This window comes from Kwoniella dejecticola, chromosome 4 (genome assembly GCF_000512565.2).
Source record: "Kwoniella dejecticola CBS 10117 chromosome 4, complete sequence".
Lineage (NCBI taxonomy): Eukaryota > Fungi > Basidiomycota > Tremellomycetes > Tremellales > Cryptococcaceae > Kwoniella > Kwoniella dejecticola.
In genome coordinates, this window is record NC_089304.1 from 59,815 (window position 1) to 82,540 (window position 22,726).

At 49.1% G+C, this 22,726-nt stretch overlaps 10 protein-coding genes across 10 annotated transcripts; 3 read left to right on the forward strand and 7 right to left on the reverse strand.

The window, feature by feature from the left end:
• Positions 1 to 2: 2 nt before the first annotated feature.
• I303_103290 (uncharacterized protein) lies at positions 3 to 739 on the reverse strand (the record flags this gene model as incomplete). The annotated part of the gene is made up of 3 exons (XM_018406637.1): positions 3 to 212; positions 293 to 457; positions 536 to 739. The coding sequence occupies 3 exons, from the start codon at positions 737 to 739 to the stop codon at positions 3 to 5; spliced, it is 579 nt and encodes a 192-aa protein (XP_018263445.1).
• Positions 740 to 1,093: 354 nt separating this feature from the next.
• On the reverse strand, positions 1,094 to 2,918 carry I303_103291 (uncharacterized protein; the record flags this gene model as incomplete). Its single annotated transcript, XM_065968735.1, has 3 exons — positions 1,094 to 1,256; positions 1,372 to 2,557; positions 2,678 to 2,918. The coding sequence occupies 3 exons, from the start codon at positions 2,916 to 2,918 to the stop codon at positions 1,094 to 1,096; spliced, it is 1,590 nt and encodes a 529-aa protein (XP_065824807.1).
• A 527-nt stretch (positions 2,919 to 3,445) lies between these two features.
• Positions 3,446 to 4,625, reverse strand: I303_103292 (uncharacterized protein; the record flags this gene model as incomplete). The annotated part of the gene is made up of 5 exons (XM_065968736.1): positions 3,446 to 3,557; positions 3,621 to 3,734; positions 3,797 to 4,298; positions 4,360 to 4,397; positions 4,471 to 4,625. 5 exons carry the CDS (start codon positions 4,623 to 4,625, stop codon positions 3,446 to 3,448), a joined length of 921 nt encoding a protein of 306 aa, XP_065824808.1.
• Positions 4,626 to 5,270: 645 nt separating this feature from the next.
• On the reverse strand, positions 5,271 to 6,912 carry I303_103293 (uncharacterized protein; the record flags this gene model as incomplete). The annotated part of the gene is made up of 6 exons (XM_018406639.1): positions 5,271 to 5,376; positions 5,457 to 5,773; positions 5,845 to 6,027; positions 6,109 to 6,405; positions 6,477 to 6,755; positions 6,820 to 6,912. 6 exons carry the CDS (start codon positions 6,910 to 6,912, stop codon positions 5,271 to 5,273), a joined length of 1,275 nt encoding a protein of 424 aa, XP_018263447.1.
• Positions 6,913 to 7,307: 395 nt separating this feature from the next.
• I303_103294 (uncharacterized protein) lies at positions 7,308 to 8,500 on the reverse strand (the record flags this gene model as incomplete). Its single annotated transcript, XM_018406640.1, has 5 exons — positions 7,308 to 7,585; positions 7,654 to 7,951; positions 8,021 to 8,050; positions 8,126 to 8,376; positions 8,431 to 8,500. 5 exons carry the CDS (start codon positions 8,498 to 8,500, stop codon positions 7,308 to 7,310), a joined length of 927 nt encoding a protein of 308 aa, XP_018263448.1.
• Positions 8,501 to 9,444: 944 nt separating this feature from the next.
• Positions 9,445 to 11,537, reverse strand: I303_103295 (uncharacterized protein; the record flags this gene model as incomplete). The annotated part of the gene is made up of 4 exons (XM_018406641.1): positions 9,445 to 10,320; positions 10,386 to 10,731; positions 10,787 to 11,195; positions 11,249 to 11,537. The coding sequence occupies 4 exons, from the start codon at positions 11,535 to 11,537 to the stop codon at positions 9,445 to 9,447; spliced, it is 1,920 nt and encodes a 639-aa protein (XP_018263449.1).
• Positions 11,538 to 11,990: 453 nt separating this feature from the next.
• On the forward strand, positions 11,991 to 15,432 carry I303_103296 (uncharacterized protein; the record flags this gene model as incomplete). The annotated part of the gene is made up of 18 exons (XM_018406642.2): positions 11,991 to 12,078; positions 12,159 to 12,194; positions 12,247 to 12,322; positions 12,370 to 12,865; positions 12,922 to 13,154; positions 13,208 to 13,457; positions 13,513 to 13,535; positions 13,589 to 13,661; positions 13,710 to 13,811; positions 13,860 to 13,879; positions 13,926 to 14,039; positions 14,086 to 14,154; positions 14,204 to 14,345; positions 14,399 to 14,542; positions 14,594 to 14,665; positions 14,722 to 15,186; positions 15,237 to 15,302; positions 15,355 to 15,432. 18 exons carry the CDS (start codon positions 11,991 to 11,993, stop codon positions 15,430 to 15,432), a joined length of 2,547 nt encoding a protein of 848 aa, XP_018263450.2.
• Positions 15,433 to 15,504: 72 nt separating this feature from the next.
• Positions 15,505 to 17,003, reverse strand: I303_103297 (uncharacterized protein; the record flags this gene model as incomplete). The annotated part of the gene is made up of 8 exons (XM_018406643.1): positions 15,505 to 15,626; positions 15,683 to 15,762; positions 15,817 to 15,875; positions 15,942 to 16,199; positions 16,266 to 16,327; positions 16,381 to 16,482; positions 16,538 to 16,649; positions 16,713 to 17,003. The coding sequence occupies 8 exons, from the start codon at positions 17,001 to 17,003 to the stop codon at positions 15,505 to 15,507; spliced, it is 1,086 nt and encodes a 361-aa protein (XP_018263451.1).
• Positions 17,004 to 17,634: 631 nt separating this feature from the next.
• I303_103298 (uncharacterized protein) lies at positions 17,635 to 20,036 on the forward strand (the record flags this gene model as incomplete). Its single annotated transcript, XM_018406644.1, has 12 exons — positions 17,635 to 17,767; positions 17,830 to 18,010; positions 18,063 to 18,154; positions 18,207 to 18,237; positions 18,292 to 18,484; positions 18,549 to 18,618; positions 18,682 to 19,022; positions 19,077 to 19,281; positions 19,343 to 19,459; positions 19,533 to 19,615; positions 19,670 to 19,785; positions 19,838 to 20,036. The coding sequence occupies 12 exons, from the start codon at positions 17,635 to 17,637 to the stop codon at positions 20,034 to 20,036; spliced, it is 1,761 nt and encodes a 586-aa protein (XP_018263452.1).
• Positions 20,037 to 20,745: 709 nt separating this feature from the next.
• On the forward strand, positions 20,746 to 22,581 carry I303_103299 (uncharacterized protein; the record flags this gene model as incomplete). Its single annotated transcript, XM_018406645.1, has 5 exons — positions 20,746 to 20,958; positions 21,019 to 21,483; positions 21,542 to 21,813; positions 21,865 to 21,922; positions 21,982 to 22,581. 5 exons carry the CDS (start codon positions 20,746 to 20,748, stop codon positions 22,579 to 22,581), a joined length of 1,608 nt encoding a protein of 535 aa, XP_018263453.1.
• Between the last annotated feature and the right edge of the window lie 145 nt (positions 22,582 to 22,726).

The window sequence follows — 22,726 nt, forward strand, 5'->3', positions numbered from 1 at the left end:
ATTTACTTCTTTTCACTTTCGGCCTTGCTCGCGCTGGTCTTTGCAGCGTCCTCCTTCTTCTCCGTCTCCTTCCCTGGGGTATCTTCGGATTTGGTGTCCGACTGGGACTTATCGCCAGCCTCTGTCTTAGCCGGAGCGTCGGACGTAGACGTGGAAGATGCATCGGCTTTTGCCTTATCATTTGTTCTCTTGCTCGCTTGGCTGTCCCAAGTCTGACGCATCATTCAGCTACGTCATGCTCAAGAAGGCAGAAAGAAGAATGAAGCAGTATTGTCTGCCCAAATTGACTCACGCTATTCCACTTACTGACGATAGAGCTCCACACCTTACTAGGATAACTAATCAAGCTCGACCACGCTTTCTTACTTTTCTCGCCCCATGAATCGAGCGTCTTTCTACTGGATGTCCAGAATGAATCCCATGATTTCTTGGTTGATGTCCATCGAGCGCTCAAGCTCTGCTCACATATAAGTTATAATCATATATTCTCAATACGACGTCGATGATAGATATTCAAGGCGCTGACTCGACTCACGTCTTTGAACGATCTCCACCACGATTTACTCCCTTCCTTAGCCGTGTCGGCTTTAGTGTCGGACGTGGCGGCAGCATCTGTTCCGGTAACGACGGATGAAGCGTCTGACTTGGTAGTAGCCGATGAAGTGTCTGACTTGGTAGTTTCCGCGGATTTGGCAGTGGCAGTATCAGTACCTTCTTTCTTACTCTGCTCGTCAGCCATACTGAGTCTGTCTGTCTTGATTTGTTGGTTCTGTTCAATTAGTCGGATTCTGCGAGGCTCAATAGATGACCTGGAGAGAAAAGGACGAATTTGTCACAATGTCAGAGTCATATTGTCAGAATAAGTTGAGCACGCCAGGCCGACCTTATTCGAGTCAGCTAGGTAAGTGGAGTTCCGGCATACCAATTTGATCGTTTCTCCGCATCACATCCTTTCATTCAGCTTTCAACGATGAGCACGTAAGATACGTCCATTTACGAAAGGTAGTTCTTTCCTCTCACATCGCATCGACTCAATCTATCCCCCTTCTACCCGCCTCCAAATCCTATTCCGACTCAGCCGGAATTTGCAAGTTCAATCCCATCCGCCATCCATTATACCTCTCCCCCATCTTCTTATGGTCCACCCTACACTGAGTGGACCGATGATTGTACAAAGGATGATACCCCAATTTACAATCAGGAACTCGTCCTCCTTGAGAAGGGGTGTATGTGTATTATAAGCGATTTGAGAGATCCTGTAATATCACCGCAGCATCAGCGCACCTTCTCACCTGAATCCTGAATCGAGAGTCCTGTTGATATGCAATGCAGCAAATCGCGCAAAATTGGGTTTCACCAGGTTTTACTCACAGTAGTCCAATCTCACCTCTGGCTACCATTGCACTGCCCAGGAAAACTGCGCCTTTCCACGACGACGAGAAACTGATGACATCGCCACCACGGGTAGTGGACCTTTTGGGTTTGATCCAAACGACGAGCCAGATTCCACAAGCCAATTTACCGAGTAACATCAAGATCGCGTATATGATCCCGCGCCAGATGATCCGTCCTTTCCACAAGGGTACGAAAGGGATGCAGTAGCCTATCGACCCGAAGAAGATCGGGACCAAGAGGTATGTCAGAATCGGTGTGAGGTAAATTTCGAAAGATGATCGTAGCGACGGGTTGTGTCCTTCCTCGATTTGATTGGCAATTACAGGCTGAGATAGGGATATATGAAGGCTTTGATGAGTACACCCGAAGGTGGATGGTGTAGGGGAACCGGGAAAAGTCTTGTGTCTTCTCAGTCTGAAATCTACCATTTCTACTTCCCCATGTCCAGGTCCTTGCCCTTCTCCGCAACTTTCAGTCCCATGCTCGAGCCTGTCTGCCGATCCTATCTCACTTTGTTCGTATCCGCTTTTCGAATTACCAGCTCGGACAGTCGAGTCTGAGAGATACGCGCAGGCCAGACCAGCGATGTAAGCGCCATAGAGCGGAGAAGTCCCTGCGAAGCCCGTAGCAGCTATCAAGCCCACGAAGATCAACGTCATAAACCCTAGGAATGAAGGCTCCCCTGCCCAAGCAGCATCGTTCAATTTGATTTGATTGTCTACTAGAGCCCCGTACATTGGTTTGAGGGCGTATCGGGTGCATGGAATCAGGGCTATGCCGATACCAATCGTCACTCCGATTGTCCTTCCCACGTTCTTGCCTATTTCCGAAGTCCCGGTTGAATCTTGACCCAATGTCCCAAGAATGTTCGAGAGCACAAAGGCGACGACATCATCTAAGACGGCTGCAGAGAGCAAAGCTGTGCCTAGCTTGCTTTGCCGGAGGTCGAATCCTACAGAAGCGGGATTAAGCACTGAGAGGGAAGTGCCAAGCGATGTCGAGGATAACGCTGCACCCGCTGCAAAGGCGTGAAGGGGCGAGAACGAGGCGAGAGGCATAAGGATGAAAGAGAGACCGATAGGAAGCAGGATACCGGTGAGAGCGATACAGATAGATAGTGGAAGAAGCGTGATGACGTTGTTGAAGGAGCTAGAGAGTCCGCCTAGTAATAGTCAATACAGTTTGAGTGAGTAAAGAACTTATTGTGATCACGACGGGAAGAAAGAAATACAAGCGGTATTCATGAATTTATGGGTGTTGCCAGTTTTACGAATGCACCCACCTTCAAATACGATCAACAGCAATCCAAGATATCCCACAGCTATAAAAGCTTCTTGCCAAGATTCATCCAGCCATCCTGCGAGAGGCTCGCCATAGATGATCCCGATCAGGATTTGCCCGAGTAGCTGAGCGCTAAGCAAATGTTGCGAGATCCAACCGAACAGATTTAGGAGGTAAAGCCATGATGACAGGATCAAGAGCTGGACGATGGACGGTTCATGATATGTGAAAGATGACCACATCCATCGGTCGAAGAATGTCGATGGGAGTGTATAATGGCCGAGTATAGATAGTGGAACCTGCGATGAGATGTGCCGAATGAGATGATAGAATGGCTATGTATGTGAGTATGGGAATGGATGCACGATCTGTGGGATCTGAGCGTGGAGGAGAAAGAGAGAAAGAGAGAAAGAGAGAAAGAGTGGATGAAGGATTGTAAGGATCAACGAAGTTCTTGGCGGATGATGTCAACACTGGAAATACCGAGTCATCGGCGATATCTTCTGGTATTCACTTCACAAGTAGAACAGTAGAGATCTGCATGAAATGGGATGCATGTAACTTGCACTCTGCCTTATCTTCGCCATGTCTATGACAAGGCTGACTATCAATTGTGCATTGGGGGATATACATACTGACCAAAAAGTGTGACTGGCTCTTGAATAAGAAAGGGAATTATAATCACATAACGAAAATTGTCCCCGAGATACATGCTTAAAGAAACTCAACGCTTTGGTCTCTTTGCTGTGCGATATCAAAAATCTGTCTATCATAGAAGATCCAGGGCAGCGTCCACGTTGACGTCAACATTATAGCTATCAGAAGTCGAAGCCACGAAACCCTGTGGGAAGTGCTTAGCTCGTACGACTTCGGTATAATTCCTACGCAGTGACAATGTATCATTATCAGCTCACGAATGATACCAACATGACGAGCTAGCATACCTTGGGACACACATGTCCCCACCGCTTGGGCCGACGTGAGGACAGTGTACGTTGGGTCGAAGCGGCAGCATGGGGGTATGTAAATATCGACAACCCAGGTTGTTCTCGCCCAATCTGAACGAAGAGGTTGAGATAGTCAGACTTGAGCCACTCACGGACGGGTATCTCGTGCTCACCTGTAGAATTGACCAAGAGGTAGACCATTCAAGAGACCCATACATTCCTCATGCGAAGCGTACTGCTCGTTCTCACCATGACAGAACTCCAGAGCCGCTCGACAAGTAGACTGAGCGAGGTATTGCTGTAAGATATAAGTAGCGTTGGTGGGTTGAGTGAGGTTTTCTACTTTGCGAGCCATATGAGGGATCAACTGAGGTACGATATAGTCTGTTGCCCAAGCCCATCTTCTGAATACCAAGTCGTATTCGGCCACTTGCAATTGATCGTTGATATTGAAGAAAGCGTCGATCTCGACGGGGAAACTTTGGTTCAGTGCGCCATAGTAGAATTCGAATTTGAATCCGGCAGCTACGGTGTTGCCTTGAGCGACGGCAGTTGAAAGGGTGTAATTGATAGGATTACCGATAGGCGAAGGCTCATCTGGATATTTAGCCAAGTTGACGAATAGGCCGAAAAGGTATTCTGTTGCCAGTTCCCTGCCATCGAAGTCGGTAGAGACTATGCAGTAAAAGCCATCAGCACGATTTGACCAATGAGCTGTAAAGGTAAATGCACTTACCGTCGACGCTTCCTCTCACGTCTTCTGCGAAAAGGGTGCTACGAAAGATTGCCAGTCAGTTATTGACAAAGATCGCAGACGCTGACAGCTATAGGCAGTATGATGACCCACCTGTTGATGGAAGCGGCTACTTCAGCATTTCTGGGAGCCAAATAATTATCGGCGAAGTTGATGACTGCTTTCATAGCTTGTTCGGAGGTGATAGCAGCGCTGGCCATCATGCCGCTCAGTGCGAGACTCGCGACAGCAAGTAGCGTTCGGAGCATTTTGAATAGTGAGTGAATGCAGCAAATTAGGCAGGTTCAGAATGATTATACGGTATAAGGTAAAGACGATGGATGAGAATAGCATGAAGGGAATTAGCAGTCTGTGAACCTTATATCATGCTTCATAGAATATAGAATGAATAGAGGTGTAAGACACGATATATCCGTCACGTCACAGCCCGATGATAACGCACAGCATGGCGGTGCACGCTTCGATTAGATGCAATCTGATGATGTTGGTGAAATGCCTCGTTTCCTAAGAATAACTTTGACCATCTCGGCGCCCTGACGCAATGCCTCCTTTGAGGACCGGGAAGGCCGAACAACTGACGCTTCGGAGACGTTTTTAGCTTCAACCTCTGACATTTTAGCATGATTAGCACCGATCAAGCATCAGCACGAGCATGTTTGCTCGACCGATCGGATCTAGACCATAAACTTAGCATTGAAGTGAGCCGAATAAGATCAGTGCAACCGACGGCGAGATCACGCGTGCGTTACCCATCTTCATATCGGATACATCCCAGATAAGGCAGCGAGGTTCGGACAGAGGATATCCAGCACTCTGTAATGAGCTCCGTGCCCATCGTGAAACGATGTTTGATTGCACTACGGTGAAGCTTTGACCAGATTCCAGGTATCGAATTACGCGGTCTCTTTCCCTTCCATCGGCAGTAAAGCAGCATCTTCTTCATCGGTGTCTTTGTGACCTTCCTCCGGACTATCCGTTGATTTCTTTGAAGGTATCCAGCTATTACAGGAAGTGTTTCATTGTAAGTCTAATAGGTTCGTCGGCTATCCAAGAGTCCAAGAGATGAGAGGGATACGTACACCTCAGTATACCTCCACCATTGACCCAATTTACCGAAGTAGGCAGCCGCGCAGGCTGTACCGCCAAAAACAATGGGGATCGAGATGTATACGTTCAATGGTGTAATTCCAAGCCAGACGATGTCAGGGAAGACGAAGGTGATCATGTTGATCAATATCTGACTTGAAAGAAGGGCAAAAAGAGATGAGAGGAAGATTGGTTTTGGGAAAGAGGGGTATTCGTTAGGGATTCGCACGGGCGCATCGGTTGAGGTTTCAGTTGGACGATGAACGGGCTCATTGACCAGGGAGTACTCAAATCGGAGTGTCATAGCAGTCTGTGACCCAGCGATATCAGCATGCGTCGGTATTGAGGAAGTACGCCACATCTTGAAGGAATCGAGCTCACGATAACGCTGGGTACTATAGCACCGAATATATCCGAGAAGACGAATAACAGAGACAAAACCCAATCACTCGCAATGGTCACTCCCTCTTTCTCCTCCGATTCTGCAGATTCCTTGTTCTCTGAACCTCCGGAGAAGTGATCGATGAGTAAGCCAATGGCGATACTGAGGGGCGGCGCGAGGATCTGGAAGGGGAAATGTAAATTCCAGTGATCAATAGATACTCATGTGAGCACCGGGGCGAATATGCGGGTATAACGACTTACCAAGTAGCCCGACAATACCTGTATGATCCGTCTGACGCTCATTAGAGGGAACCTCAGCGTAGCTATTATCGTTGTGACGTATGCTGCGCCAAGGATTGGGTGGAAGTAGGTGTATCCTGCCCAGGTGGAATAGGTGATACCGCCAGCAACCATGACGGAGAGGAGTAAACGAATAACCTCGATTCTGAAGGCCATCTTTGCCTCGCAGTCAAACCCGAAGGCGATAGTCATAGGAGCGTCGGGTTTAGCGCGATGATATCTGACCGAGCGAGGAGTGGGGAGAGCAATATCAGATGCCTGTCGGATCGATGATAAGCTCGGGCACTTTTCATCAAGACAGTATGATGGGTTAGAACTCGGGTACTCACATATCTGATGGATCCAGTATACATAGCTACTAGAATGACAGTCCAGATTGCGTCCATCACAAATTGGGAGGAGATCTTTGCTAATCCGTAAACCATGAAGAAGTGGAATCCCAATCCAAGTGAGAAACAAATGAGAAAAGCGGCTATTTTCTTGGCTTTCTTGGTAGCTGTCAATGCACGCCATTGTTTCAACGCTTCCGATGTTGGCGAAGGGGTAGCAGGTGCATCTGGACCGGATGAGTGAGGATTGAGTGGAAGAGCGGATACAGCTCGCCATACCTGTGACACCCATACAGGTCAATCAAGGATGACGGAGAAGTTCAGTCCAGGGAATTGCACTCACATTCAAGGCTTTGTAACTTGCGATGGCTACTGCAGGCACAGTCGCGAGCTGGATCGCGATGGGGTGTAGCTGTACCAGAGGATGGTCTTCCATCTTGGCGTGTATGATCTGTGGCAATCAGGTGTAGCGTTCATACAACTTGGTGAAAGAAAGAAAGATTTCATGCATGCAAATAGTTACATATGGTGGATTGTGGAGTACTCGTCTAAGGTGACGAACGGCACCGCTTTAAGCTTACTTGCCCCTTGTGGCTATTCTCGGAATTGACTCTGGGTGAAGCTTACGGCCGAACTTACCGTCCATTCAACCGTACAGAGAATGACACCAGGGTGCAGAGTCCAATCTGTACAAATGAAGGAATATACGATGATGCAAATGCATAGATACATGTAACTATGAGAGAACTTTTGAATGATGAACTTCCAATGCGGTGGCATCAAATGCAAGTGGATTTACATGAAGATGCCAAATGAGCTGACACTGCTGATCTACTGCTTGTACCAATCGTCGAAACCAAGATCCCAGCCGAATAAGGGGGTATTGATTCGCTTGGCTTTACCATTGGCAGCGAGACTGTCGAGTTTATCCATGTCTTCCTTCGAAAGAGGGATGACTTTCCTGTTATCCGTGATCCTCTTTTCGCTGACAGATTTAGGCAATACGACTGTTCCTCTGTTGACGTGGTAGCTGATCAGAATGGTAGCAGGGGAGACATTGTTCTTCTTGGCGATCTCGGCAATCTCAGGATCAGACATGATTGGAGCACCTAGAGGATAATAACATGTCAGTCGGCCTAAGCAGGATTATTAAACCATTAACGGGAGCTCCGCTTACCAGTGGATCCCAGAGGCGAGTAAGCTTCCAACAAGATACCGAGATCCTCGCAATACTTCTTCAACTTGTGTTGAGGCAAGAATGGATGCAGTTCGACTTGATTCACGGCAGGTATGACGGTCCATTTCTTCTTCAGCTCTTCCAAGTATGGAATAGACCAGTTAGCCACACCGATGGCCTTGACTTTGCCTGATTTGTAGACCTCCTCCATCTGTCGCCAAGTTTCCGATTGATCCCATGATCGGTCTACAGATCGCGAACCGTCAGGGTTGACCGGTAACAGCTCATGTGACTCGTTCTACCAGAATGACAGATATCAGTCTCGCGGTCGATAATTCTGCTTTGAGCCCGTATCAAGGTGGCTCACAGGTACCAGTCGTACAGGCCAGTGGATCAACTGAACGTTTCAGATAGAATCACAGTCAGCAGACCGACCCCGGGATGATTTCGGTCAGAAGAAATTGACACATACGTAAAGATCCAAGTAATCAGTGCCTAAGGCGTCAAGGGTCTTCTGGAGGCCTTCAGCTACATTAGGGTGATGCGTGTTCCACAGCTTGCTAGTGATGAAAATCTCTTCTCTTGGGACACCACTGTCCTTGATTCCTTGTCCGACTTCGTTCTCATTACCGTAAATCAGAGCGGCATCAATATGTCTGTATCCGTCCTTCAGGGCGTATGCGACGGCTTTTGTGACCTCTCCAGGCTCGGATTTCCATGTTCCTGTGACGATTCGTCAGTCGCACGTACAGGTTGATAGACATGAGAAAGACATACCCAGACCCACGGCGGGAATTTTAGCGCCGGTGTTCAAGGTGAAATGTGTCGGAGCAGATTGCGAAGACATGCTTGGTGAGTGAAATGAACGATTTCTGACAGTTGATATGAATGCGTGTCTGGAAAGAGTAGTGCTACAATGACTAATATGGAAGATCCGACAACTGTGGACAGGCAGAAATTTGGTTGACATATAGGTGGAATCAGTGCTTGAGGTGGACTGATAAAAAACATGAGCGACCGGATATCTATACTTTAGATCCGATCCTTATGACGCGGTCCACAGCGAATATGGGCTCAGTCCGACGTGGATTCATCGGACTTACTTGTTGACGCGTTATGCAGCGTGACCTATTACGGAGATATGTCGGACCGCTTAGGACCGACCACTGGATCACCATTCGGCTTGGGCAGGTACACACATTTTGACTCTGCGGCAACTTTACTCAGTATGGTTTTGCAGATCAACAGCCGCTCGCTTCGGCTCAGGGCATACGACAAATCTCGGTCATTTCCTTGTAGCTTCCTTGCAAACCCCTCGTTGTGGCTTCACCTGAGAGACTTTACAGATGCCCTGCACACTTAGGCGTACGCTATAGATCTACGCAATAGGAATCGCATGAATGGACAACACGGCTCACATCGGTATTTGACGCCGCAGTGTGTGTGTGTGTATTTCTAGAATATAGGCATCTCAACTGCTGTGCAACCAGGTTCTTATGGCTCTGGATTTGACCAAAATGAGAAGGTGGGTCAAAAATTAGAACTCAAGACGATGTCCGCGAAAGTTGCACTATGGCCGTCTCATCATCCAGTCCGACTTGTCCATTTGAAGAGTGATCTGGGGTTCATCGGTATTAAAGATACCTAGGCTTCAGTAACGAAAGACCTCTTCAGACTACCATCGGCATGTCACGTATTGGCAATGATGGATAGTCTATAGACATGCATGAAAATCTACTGGAAATACTGTATTACAAATGTCCATCGGGCCAAATCACTTATCTTACAATCTTAGGCGGTGTACGGAGAAGGGGATATTCCCTCGAGAAGCGCTTTTATTCTCAAAGCTAGTCGTTTTGAGTGGAATCGGGTGTATGGCAAGTATCCCACGAACACCCACATGTTCTTGACCCCGGTTTCTCGGTAAGCAGTCTTGAACTCTCCCTCTTCATCGATACCCCAGATTGGGCCGCATTGATCGGCTATCTTGTCACCAAGGGTGTTCCTGACAGAGTCGATCGTGTTCGAGAATCCTGTGGCGAAAACGATGAGATCGTAGTGTTGGGGTCGGCCGCCGGAAAGGATGACTTTGTCTTCGGTGAAACTTTCAATGTAGCCTTGTTCGACCTTGATCTTGTCGTTGATGATTTGTTCACAGGCCCCAGCATCGAAGTAGAAACCACCGTTTCGAGTTTGACCAAGAGTAGAGTTTCCGGTACCTCTCTGTCCCCTCCAGGTCTTCAGCCCTTTGGCGTGTAGTCCATCTAAGAGCTCTCGGTCGAGATCTTCGAGTACCTTGGCAGTCCTTCGAGAAAGCTCCTCGCCTGGACCAGTTGGTGTAGCGAAAGTCAATCGGTCTTGCTCGTCGATGTCCGGTCGGACACCGTTCTTTGGCTCGTAGCCACCGATCATCCGGGGGACGGAATGAGTCAAGGACATGATGTACGTTGGGGATCGTTGAAGCAAGGTGACATCAATTCCTCTTCGGGCACAATCGTACGCTGTATCGAAACCGGAGGACGATGTTCCAACGACGAGGACCTTTTTGCCAACAAATTCTCGAGAAGAATCATGGGCCGTAGAGTGTCGGTAGATACCGGCTTTCCAATCGTTGATTCCGGGGATTACAGGCATGGTAGGAACTCCACAAAGCGAAGTAGCCATTATCTAGAGTATAGAAAGTCTATCAGCATGAGAACAAAACGATTCAGCTTCGAAGGTAAAAGGCTCACCAAATGCTTTGGTTTGATCGTTCGGATCTCTTTGCCACCTTTGTTGATCTCCACGGTCCAGTTACCCTCGGCATCTTGATCAGCCTTTGCAACGGTCGATTGCTTCCAGATAGCAAGCTCCATAGCATCGGCATACCACTGCATGTATCGGCCTTGCTTTTGAGCAGGAGTGTAGGTTGGCCAGTGTTCGGGGTAAGGGAAATAGGCGAAGTGATCGGCCCAGTGAGGGAAATGGAGAGAAAGATATTCGTATCGCTTGATCCACACATCGCCGATCTCTTCAGCCTTGTCAACGATTAACGTCTTGATACCGAGAACCTTGAGACGAGCGGCAATTGCGAGACCGCTGCAAATAATTGTCAGCGGGTTGCCAGCCGATCGATCGCACGACTGGAACTCACTTTTGTCCACCACCAACGACCAAAACCTCAGGCTCGATAGAATCATCGTCTTTGGCTCTCTGCTTCTCCCAGCTGATGGACCCGGTCATATGTCCATCGGCAGGGGGAAGCTCAGGGAAACCGTGCAGACCCTCAATGACGGTGTGCAATGTCCAGATCTTCCAGCCGGAAGAAGTCTGGACAGCGTTGGCTACTGCGTGACCATTTGCTAGGTCGGTATCGAAAGAGAAGACGAATTGGAGGTAGGCAATATCGGGGTATGGTCGGTGGATCTTAGGAGCGGGTGTCAAGAATTTGAGGTTCTTGGCCTTGGTGGTAGGAAGCAAATCCTTGGCCGCTCGAGCGATGTTCTCTTTCCAGTTGAAAGTCCTGTAGTCCCAAGTAAAGGCAAGTTTGTCTCGCCATACACCTACCATTCGATGTTGTCAGCCCAATCGCTGACAATAAAAGCAGGCGACTCACCAGATTCCAAGAACAGATCAGCGAAACCGGCGGCGTTGCCTTGACCAAGAACGTCGGATAATTGGCCAAGTAATGCTTGAGCTTCTTGGGCAGGGTCCACGTTCTCAGCGATACTTTGTCCGAGGGCTTCAACGGTTGGAAGAGGATGATTGTACTTGAAGTCGTACATGTAATTATCGGCGAGGGGGAGTTTCGGGTTTTTCTCAACCTCAACATGTCCCTCAACGACCTTCGCCTTCAGGTCGGCAGGGCTGGAGTTAACGTTCTCGAGGACAGCGACTGGAGCCATTTTTAATGATGAGTGTGTGGGGATGCTGATGATGGTTCAAAAGTAAGAAGGACTAGCCCCCCTCTTCTTATATAGACAGCCATCACTGCAATTGTCCGACGCCTTTCTTCGTCACGGACACAATGATATCCAGAAAAACAAAAAACTACTCGCGGAAATAGCGGATTTTGCTGGATGGTTACGATCTTGTGAATCTTCCAGGTATCGTAAGGGGGTGGCGACGCTTGTGGGGGAACTCAGGGTCGGACCGGCAACCGGGGGTCGTACCCAGAAAGTCCGTGATTCGCATTCTGGAACACCGGACTTTTCTGCTTTCTCACGTTCCCCGCTTATGCTGATTTGCCAGATCCACGACTAACTTACCTGACTTGCTCATCTCGCCATAAACAACTGTAACTCCTGTTTTGCAACTTACATCCGACCTCACTTTGACGGAAGGAATCGCTGCTCAGCATGGTGTCTCGTCCGATCTCACCCTCTGCCATGGAGACGGAAAAACCCGTCAAGAAACGCAAACAGCGGCCCCATTATAGCTGTGAAGGTGAGCGCCATGCTTCTGGCTTGTTCCGATTTGTATTATCGCAGACTGACTGTGTGGATGTCTCTTTTTTTCGCTTGTAGACTGTCGTAGGCTGAAGATGAAATGTGACCGCAAGGGTGTGTATATGAATGCAGAAGTACTACCACGAAGTGCTGAAAGACGTAATAGTCCCTTGTTCTAATTGTGTGAGACGGCATCGCGAGGAGCACTGTATAGCAGGAGGATCACGAAGATCGTTGACGAGGTCAGTCCACTTGGTCCGACAGCCAATGCTCATCAGTCTCGAAGTAGACAGCGGTCCATGTCCCACGATGAATCCTCTAATAGCCCTGAGAAGCCGGATGCGGAAGGCGTCGGTCTTGCTCCCCCTTCTGGTACACACAACCTGCAGCCATCTGCCAAGTCCTCCATGGATCCTCCGCCGATAGTCAACCATACACAATACAGTGGTGAATTACAACTTATGGCTCCCACTGATAACTTTCACCAGGCACCGAGCAAGCCGGAAGAAAGTCAGACCTTCGAGACCGCTTCATATGATGCCAATTCAGTCAAATCCACTACGACAAATGCAGATTTCCACTTCGCTCCCATTCCCTCTGGTCACGATAAATTCTATCCGGGGTACGCATCAGCCATACCAAGCCTACCGACTGGCTCGGGCTACAGCGTCGCCGTGGATCTGGGTGAGACCGCGGAAGAGACCGGATTCGGGACATTAGTCCTAAGTCACGGCGGAAGATCTAAGTATCTGGGCCCCACTGCTGGAAGCGAATGGCTAAAAGACGTAAGTCGACTACCATGGTATGCTATCTCGGCTGATGCCTGCATGATCACCCCCAGTCGGAAACGCAAGACATTCCCGATTCCCCCTTTGTGTCGCGAGCTCCTTCTCCTGATCATGGTGGCCCAAGCGGTTCCGTGACAGCACAGCCTCACCGACAGCTACCGCCTATCGCTTTCCCCTTCAGCTCGTCCCCAGCATATACGTCAATGGCCGAATTGATGGCAAAGCTGCCGACAAAGGAAGAGGCCGAGACCCTGATTGATTCTTACTACCGTTATTGCGCTTGGCAGTGAGTCACCTTCTCAATATGCTTGAACGCCCATCTGATAGGAGAATTTTTAGCCATGATGTTGTTCCTCGTTCCGATTTTCAGAAGATTTTCGATCGCGTCTATGGGATGTCTGCACGTGTTGGATCTGTGACTCCTCAGGAACTGGCTCTCATCTTCATATTACTCGCTCAGGGGACTCTATTCAATCTCGAGATGCCGAATTACGATCCTTCGTCTGAGGAGTGGTTAAATCTCTCTGAACGAGCTTTGGTCAAAGGGAACTTCTTTGCAGACAACACCATACCTGCTGTACAGACCCTTGTGAGCTTTGGCTTGTATGGCGGGAGCGATATACGTTTCGCTGACTTTTGCCAAGCACCTGATGGCGCACTATCACCTGTGAGTGTTCCCATATGGAGTGACCTTACTTTTGTACTAACGCCCTCGATTAGACAGGTCGACAAGGGGCGCCGAGGTGACTATGCCTGGCCCTTGTGGGGGTTGGGCATGAGACTGATACAAGCAGTGAGTAAGGTCCTGTCCACCGGTCCCGCTGAAGTATTTCTCTTCCAGATGGGGATGCATCGAGATGGAGAGCGATGGAACCTACCTCATGACGTGGTGGAGGAGCGACGAAAGGTCTTTTGGGAATGCAATGCTGCAGATACTTTTCAGGTGATTTATGACCTTTACTGAGCCTCACCAAAGCTGACTCACATTTAGGCTCATTGCTTCTCTCGACCGTGAGCCACCAAGTGATCTGTTACCCAGCTAAACTCCTGCCTATAGCTGTACTATGAATCCTGAGCATTGTGACACTGCGTTTCCCACTATACCGCTGTCGTCCACGGGAGAAAAGGGATATACGATCTTACGCTTCGAATTGTCGCAGTTGTCAGGAGAGTGAGTGCGCATGGATCTACGTTCGCGGCAATTGACCCCTTTTCAGGATTTTAAATCTAGCCATGAAGGTTAGGAGGCCTCCGTACTCAACGGTACTTGACCTGCACAGGCGACTGTGAGTACGTAATTATGAGGGGAAGTGGGAGCTGATCAGATGAACGTAGATGCTCATTCGAACAGGATCTGCCTTTTTCCCTTCGCTGTCGAGCTGCAATGCTGGCGACCCCCTCCAGATTTACCGATCCATCAGTCGCCATCAGTTGCTCCCCAGTGCCATCTCGCAGATCAATGTCTCTCTCTTTTCAGGTATGTCCTGCTTCCCGATGCTCAGAAAATAGCTGATTGCTAAAAACATGTAGCAAACCAGTTTGGCGCTGAACATCTCCGAAACCATAATCTTCCTTCACCGCCCCTACTTCGCTAAAGTACTTTATTCAAAGACGGAGGACCGAATCAGATCAGTGTATGCTCCCTCTTACCTCGCTGTAATCGAGCGATGCGGAGTGAGTGAAGGCCATCTCGGTTGGAAAGACCTCAGCTGAAACTCATTCCAGGTCATCATATCCATGGTTAGCGACATTCATACTCGGTTCCCTACCGTCAGTACAAGACAGTGGCATCTTTGGGTGAGTGACGATCGTCCATTTTGTCTTTTAGTGATCGCTCATTATTCTGTTAATAGTATCATGTCTTCAACTCGGCTGTGTGCGTGGGAACTTTAGCTTTGAGGGACCCACACAACCCTCTGGCAAACTTCGCGTTGATCCAGATCGAGTCCGCCATTCGCCTGATGACCTCTTTAATTCAGAATGGCGGATCTTCCCCGCGGTCTTTGAAAAACTTGCAGTGGCTTGTTCAACTTCGGACACGAGCGATGAGCAAACTGGAAACGAAGGCCGATCAAAATTCCAACAGTACACCTGGCAATGAATCTGATGACCCAGAGCACGTCGAGGTACTGGGCTGGCGGACACGATTAGTGGAGCGTGCTAGTCAGAACCGCCAGACAGCTAAAACGATCGAATCCCCTACTTCTGTTCAAGCGACGGAAGCTTTGCTGAATTCCTTTGACGTCAACAATATTTTCCCCCTCCAGCAAGGGCAAAGCCTTCCGGGCTCAGTGGACACGAATAACACAGACTCTTTGGTAAGTGAGATGTCTCTAGAGAGAAAGTGGTGGACTGATAGAATCTTCAGCTCCACGACTTCTGGGATCCTGTAATCTTACAAGACGTCTTCAATACTTCCAATGATCAAAGTGATGTAAGTCCTCCACTACCAGCTTCAACAAAGCACCTGCTGACAATAAGGCTAGGTGTTTACCGATCCAAGCACGAATTGGTGGGGTTCTGTTGCGGATGAAACGGGCTTCAAGCCGCAGCAGAATGGGTGACGCGTGTAAAACAGTACAGTCAAAAATGCATGCTGTATTATGTTACAATGCTTGAATCATGTGTGAGGTTTTTTATGGCATGACTGGGTCTCCTTCTTCGTCAAAGTATACTGGCACTCCTTTTCGGAAAGAATATTGCAAAGCAGTAGCAATTTTTGAAGCCTCCAAAGCATCGTCAGGCGTCAGTGTCAAGGCTGGAAACCGAGTCAGCGGATTGCTTGCTTGCGTGCCAGAATCAACGTCCACCTACGCTTGTTGTAAAGGATGCTTGTAGAAAACTCTTTCAAATCATTGATGAAGGATTTTTCGTAAAGCACGAAAGCATCGGGACTAAACACATATCGTGAGTACGAAAATTACAGATCGGCGATGTTAGTAACTCACGTTGTGGCGGTTCTCACACCGTGGGTGTCACGTACTTCGACACGGTTGATGAAAGAGTTCTAATGAAAAATGTCAGCTTAGCGATGCGACCGGGAGAACTCGAGAACTCGTCATGGGCGACTTACACCATTGACAACAGCGGATCCTTTTGTTCCGAATACCCTGGTAGCTCCCTCAAACCCGTTTGTCAAAGTTCGACCTAAGTGGAAGGTGAGGAGCTTGCCATTGGCGAACTCGACAATGGCGAAACCATTGTCTGCGTCTTGGTACTTCTGAAGATCCGTGTACACAGCTGTCTGACCGACTGCGAAGACCTTGTTGACTTGTTTTTTGGGATTGGTGAGTCCCTTGGTAACATCAAGATAGTATCGAGCGATGTCGATCTATCTCATACACCAGGATAATGGTCAGCGCCTCGACCGTTTGGAACACGGACCGGATCGACGTACATCGTGCACACCCATGTCTACGAAAATACCACCCGATTGAGCGGAAAAGGTGACGAAGAAACCTGAAGACAGAACTGTCAGAAAGGTAACACAGATACCGGCACGGTTGACTCACCAGTGGGATCTTGTTGATCGAGACAAGTGGATTCGACAGCATGGATTTCTCCAAGCTGTCCTGCCTCCACGAGCTGTTTCAGAGACCGATACGAATCGTCGTCTGCGGGGCATTAGCTGGATCCTCTAGAGCTGAGCAGATCACGCCGTCGGCTCACATCGACGACAGAAAGGCACAAGGAACTTCAACTCGGGCTTGCTCTTCGCTTTTTCCACGACCTTCTTGGTGGTCTCAACATCGACTGCGATGGGTTTTTCGCACATGACATGCTATGGAATCCGATAAGGCAGTCAATCTCAAGTCTCCATTTTCTGTGGAAGCCGGTTACTCACCAAGCCGAGATCAAGCGCCTTCAATACCAGCGGCGCGTGGGTAGCCGTAGCGGTAGATATGAGAACGGCTTCGGCACCACCTTTTTCTAGACATTCTACTGGGTCCGCAAAGAACTTCACGTTGGACGGAAGGTTCTGCGCCGCCCATTGATCTGCACCTGGCTTAGGGTCCGAGGCCGCGACCAGTTCAATGTCAGGCTGGAGATTAACCAGGATGTTGGCACGGATGGCTCCCAGTCGGCCAAGACCGAATAAAGCGACTTTGAGTTTCCGCGATTCAGTGGATGTCATATTAGAACGATGATTGACGGCTTATCAGATACTCATGAAGCGGCACATATCATACTCCCATGCCCAAACTTATATATACTGCATGCTGCACAAACATCCTGTCAACACGCATCAAGCATTCCTCGGGATCCCCGACCAACAAGTCCGACTCCGATTCAGAAAAGTCCGATCCAAACAAATCTGCCAGCATTTTATCGTCAGGGAAGCCTGCTTATGACCGGACATACGTCATGTAAAGATGTTGTTGCGTTTTTGCGCTTATGTCCTGTATCATTCGTGGTTGACTACTCAGATCAGTGCATTGGGCATTGACCACCAGATGGGGTCTCCCACGGCCCAGCAGCGGCCGAAACTGGAGGGGTGTGGACCCCTAGGGGCGCGCGTAAGGATGTCAACTTTCGTATTGCTTCGGCACCGGACTTAGCTGCCGGCGGGACGAAACTTGGTGATATAAGAGGCTGAGCGACTGGCGAGGGAATTTCAACTATCTGAAGTTTGTCACTTCAAGCAAGAAAATAGTTCAAACTGCAAAATTTGACTCATTGCACATAGCTTGACGACTTGTATCACTTTGTCTTCGAACGTCAAAGGGCGCACTGCAGGAACGACCGGTCATACAGTATTAGTAATTATGGGTAAAACAACACACGCCCCGGATCGGAAGGAGGTGCAAAGCCTCAATGCACTTGGCATCAACGTTCATCCTGACACAGTGTCTCTTGTATACGATGACGGCGCTTTGGCAGAGTCCTTTGGTGGATCTGGTAAGTCCAACAACCGAGTCAAGGCATTCATAGGAACCTCACTCACATTAACGCGGTACCAGGCATCAAGGACTTATACGCGAGCAGAACGGTGCTTCTTGCAGCAGCCTCGGCGTGCATCGGAGGACTGCTGTTCGGTTTCGATCAGGGTATCTTATCAATTTGCTTGACAATGCCACAGTTTCTGGCTCAATTTCCGGAAACTGATCCGGATGCAAACTCATCTGCCAGTCTGAACAAAGGGTAGGTCAAACTGTCGGGGTGATCGATTAATGTGCTAATTGACCTCTGATAGTGTGATGACAGCACTCCTCGAGCTTGGTGCCTTCCTGGGGGCCTTATCAGCCGGCTGGATTGCAGATAAATGGTCTCGGAAAATGTCCATCGGTAAGTCAACTAAAAAGACAGCAATTCGAACATAATTGACAAGAGTTATTAGTCGTTGGATCGGTCTGGTTCGTCATTGGGGCGTGAGTACAACCAAAAGTCTCCATGACGTCGCACGCTGACACATGACCCTGTAGCATTCTACAAGCTTCCTCATATAGCTTCGCACAGCTTGTCATTGGTCGATTCGTTGGAGGTATAGGAGTGGGAGTGCTTTCGTCGACCGCCCCGATGTATATCTCCGAAATCGCACCCCCAAACATCAGAGGAGCAGTTCTAGTGCTCGAACAGTTCGCCATCGTTTTCGGAGCCGTCGCCATGTACTACATTGTAAGTGAAGCCTGATCGTGAATTATCCTGCTCTGAACAGAGAATGACCACTTCTACGTGTTAGACCTATGGATCTCGTTACATCGCCGGCGATTGGTCCTTCAGATTGCCTTTCACCGTGCAGATGGCTCCCTGTACGTAGATTTCTCGCTGTTTGATGAGGAGTCATACCTAATCGCTCTTCGTCGACATTCCAGGTGTGGTCTTGGTTGGAGTACTATTCTTCCTTCCCTACTCCCCCCGATGGCTCGCTCTCAGGGGAAGAGACGAAGACTGTCTTGATAGTCTCTGTCGTCTGCGTAACCTGCCTCGCACGGATCCAAGGGTTCAAGCTGAATGGATTACGATCCGAGCGGAGGCTATCAGAAATCGGGAAGTGCAGGTAGCGGCACATCCCTCCCTTCAAGGCGACACAACCTCTGCTGAGGCCAAATTGGAAGTCGCTAGCTGGGTAGACATGTTCAAGAAGGGAGTGATACGTCAAACAGTAATCGGTATTATGCTCATGTTTTTCCAGCAATTTTCGGGTATCAACGCGGTAAGTGGCATAACCCTTCGCAAAGCGATCACTGGCTGATCATATAATGCGCAGCTTGTGTACTACGCACCCAGTCTGTTCCAACAATTAGGTCTCGACTACGAGCTTCAGCTCACATTGAGTGGTGTTCTCAACATCGCCCAGTTGGTAGCTGTGATTGTGGCATTCTTCGCCTTGGACAGGGCGGGTCGAAGAATAATCTTGCTTCTTGGGTCTACTGGGCTCGTGATCTCGCATTCCATCGTGGCAGCTATGATCGGTGAGTGAGCTCGTGGGCGTTGATATCTGACATCTTCCAGCTGACAACATCACCTTCTCAGGTACCTACTCCGATAATTGGTCGGCACACAAGGTGCAGGCCTGGGTAGGAGTCGCATTCATCTTCTGCGTTATGCTCTCCTACGGAGTCTCGTGGGGACCGCTACCTTGGGCCATTCGTGAGTAATGACCTTTTGCTTGGATGAACGAGGCCTCATCAGTCGATGCTAACCCTACGCTCGGTCAACTCAGCCGCTGAGATTCATGTTTCCAGTCGAAGAGCCAAAGGCGTTGCCCTCACTACAGCCTCAAACTGGATCAACAATTTCATCATCGTGAGCGAAAGGCGTCTCAAATTGCCTGTCTCACAGAGCTGACATTGGACGTAGGGATTAATAACGCCACCTTTGATCACCGCAACCAAAGGTTATGGCGCATTCGCTTTCTTCGCTGCGTTCTCCTTCGCTTCTGGCGTATGGACGTTCTTCTTCGTGCCGGAAACAAAGTGGGTTGGCTGAATCCGTGTAGCAGCGACAAAACTAACCGTGCATGATTAGGGGAAGGACTTTGGAACAAATGGACAAGATTTTCAAGTCTTCCAATGCTATTGAAGACGCTGAGGCGAAGGAGCAGATTTTACAACTGATGTGCGGAGACGTGCAGAACCCGGTAATGTCTCATGGAAATGCTTATAAAGGTCGAGTACAAATGATCGAAAGGGCCGATGACACCCCTAGAAAAGCGGAATTGGAGTAAGGCAAGGGTCATACCAAAATAGAACTTCATAGACAATAGACTAGATGCATCGTATCGACATCACGGCTACCTGTCACTTCCGTATCGGAGCCTCGTTTCTTTCCAGAGGAAACTGTGGCGGCAGTTTGTACACAAAACTTGAGATCGACCGGTTCTTCGATGATCACAAGTTTCCTGCAAATCGGACTATCTATAGACTGCATCGCCCTGACCTGAAAAGGACTATCCGGCGAAAGTGGCAACATCCCAAGCGGTAATGCTTACACAACGGATTAGGCGTAGCCACCCAGCTGAGAAATCCGAGAGGTCATGCCAAGTCTGGCGCACGTGAGAGACGACGGTGTCTGCTGACTTGCGCCGGACTTTTCGTATGAGAAAATCGGACATATCAGAAATGAACATCTGCACCGGACGTACCTGGGCAAAATTGACCGGACCGCGTGACTATTTGCCATCCAGAAGTAGGATGACAGGAACCAATCAGGCACAGTCAGGTTTCCACTAGAGATCTCCCGCAAGGGAAGATTATGCAGCCCCGGCTTTTGCAGCTTGGGGGACCGGACTTCTAGCGTGCGGGTCTCCCGTCTGGTGAGGTGTCTCAAACATATAAATACCACAAGCATCACAAGACCATACCCAACGCTTGAAGAGAGATTCACAACCTTCTCAAATCACGAACCTGACACTCAACATACACTCGCAGAATCCAATGTCTCAAGCCAACGTCCACATCGAGGACCTCAAGGAGAAGGATGTCGTCGCTCATGATGAGTACGCTCCTGACCATGTGGTCCACCAGGAAAATATGGCATATCTAGCCGAGGCGATTTTGGCCGAAGAACAGGAACATATGGGTGTCTGGGAAGCCCTCAAACGATACCCTCAAGCCACTTTCTGGTCTTTCATGGTGTCCTTCTGTATTGTAAGTGCTCAAGGAACTGCAAAGTCGAGGTTGTTTTCGTGCTGATCAACGTGCCTGCAGATCATGGAAGCCTACGATAATGCCCTGATCGGAAATTTCATGGCTCAGCCTGCCTTCCAGAAGCACTTTGGTGTGCCTGTGGGCGATGGTACTTATCAGATCGAAACCAAGTGGCAAGGTGCACTCAACAACGCCTCGACCATCGGAGCATTTATTGGTATTCTCATCTGTGGTTACGTTCAGCCAATCTTCGGCTACAAAAAGGCTATCTTGGGTTCACTAGCTGCCATGATCGGACTCATCTTCATTCCCTTCTTCGCTGAAACCCTTCCCGTTCTTCTTGTCGGTCAACTTTTGTGTGGACTTCCATGGGGTTTCTACAACGCGCTAGCGCAAGCCTACGGCTCAGAGATTGCGCCTTTACCTCTGCGAGGTCTATTCACCATGTACAACCAATCATGTTGGTGCACTGGACAGTTCATTACTGCTGGTATTCTTTATGGATTCCGAAACGGCACCACAAAGGTGAGTCATCCCATTCACACGTTTTTTGAATTGTGACTAATCCAAAACGACACCATAGTGGGCTTACAAGATCCCCTTCGCCATCCAATGGGTCTGGCCTGTACCTCTCATCGCCATCTTGGCTTTCGCTCCTGAATCTCCATGGTGGCTCGTGAGAAAGGGACGTTTGGAGGAAGCCGAAAAGACGATCATGCGATTGGAGGGACGATCGAAGCGAGACCCTGCCAATGTAGTGGCCATGATCAAACGAACAATCGAGATCGAGGCGAAGGTAGTCGAAGGTGCTTCTTATAAGGAGATCTTTACCGGTGTCCACCTCAAGAGGACTATGTGAGTGTTACTCACGTGTTATGGGATCTCATCGCTGACGCTGTTCTGTAGTGTCGCGTGTTTCATGTTCGCCGCCCAAAACTGGTCAGGACTTTTGGTCGGTAACAACGTGAGTGTTATCAGTGGTTCTGATGTCAAGACTGAAGTATCGCTGATCACCTGGAGTAGGCTACCTATTTCTTCACTGTTGCCGGAATGGACCCCAACAACGCCTTCGCCCTTTCTCTCGGAAACACTGCCATTCAATGGATCGCTGTTACTGCTGCATTCTGGGCCATCACCAGAATTGGTCGTCGAACTCTTTATCTCTGGGGTGTCGGCTTCCAAGCGACTATGCTTCTTTTGATCGGTATCGTAGCTGTCGCTTCCAAAAGCTCCACAGCCTTCTGGATCCAAGCTACGTTCCTCATTTTGGTCTTCGCCTCTTACGGATTCACCATTGGACCTGTCACCTTCTCGATCGTCGCCGAAGTCAGTTCAGTCAAGTTGCGGGCTCAAACATGCGCGATGGCTAGAGCGGGCTATTATGTCGCCGCTGTCGCGTCTGGATACGTCTCCTCGTACTCTTTGAACCCTCTTGCTTGGGACCTCAAGGGCAAAGCTGCGTTCATCTGGTTCGGTACCGCCATCTTGGTATTTGTCTTTACCTTCTTCCTTGTCCCGGAAACTAAAGATCGATCATACCGAGAATTGGATGTTCTCTACCACCGAGGGGTGCCAGCTCGAAAGTTCAAATCAACCATCATTGAGAAGGATGAGGACGAGTAGATGGTCAATATGGCCTGGCAAGTGATGTTGGCCGAATCGAGCGCGAAGGAGGTCGTTGAGGATGATGATAAGAGCGAGGGCGTGTTAGGAAACAATGTCGCAATCAGTATATAGGGACCTGTGAGCTGCGAAAATCAGAATCATG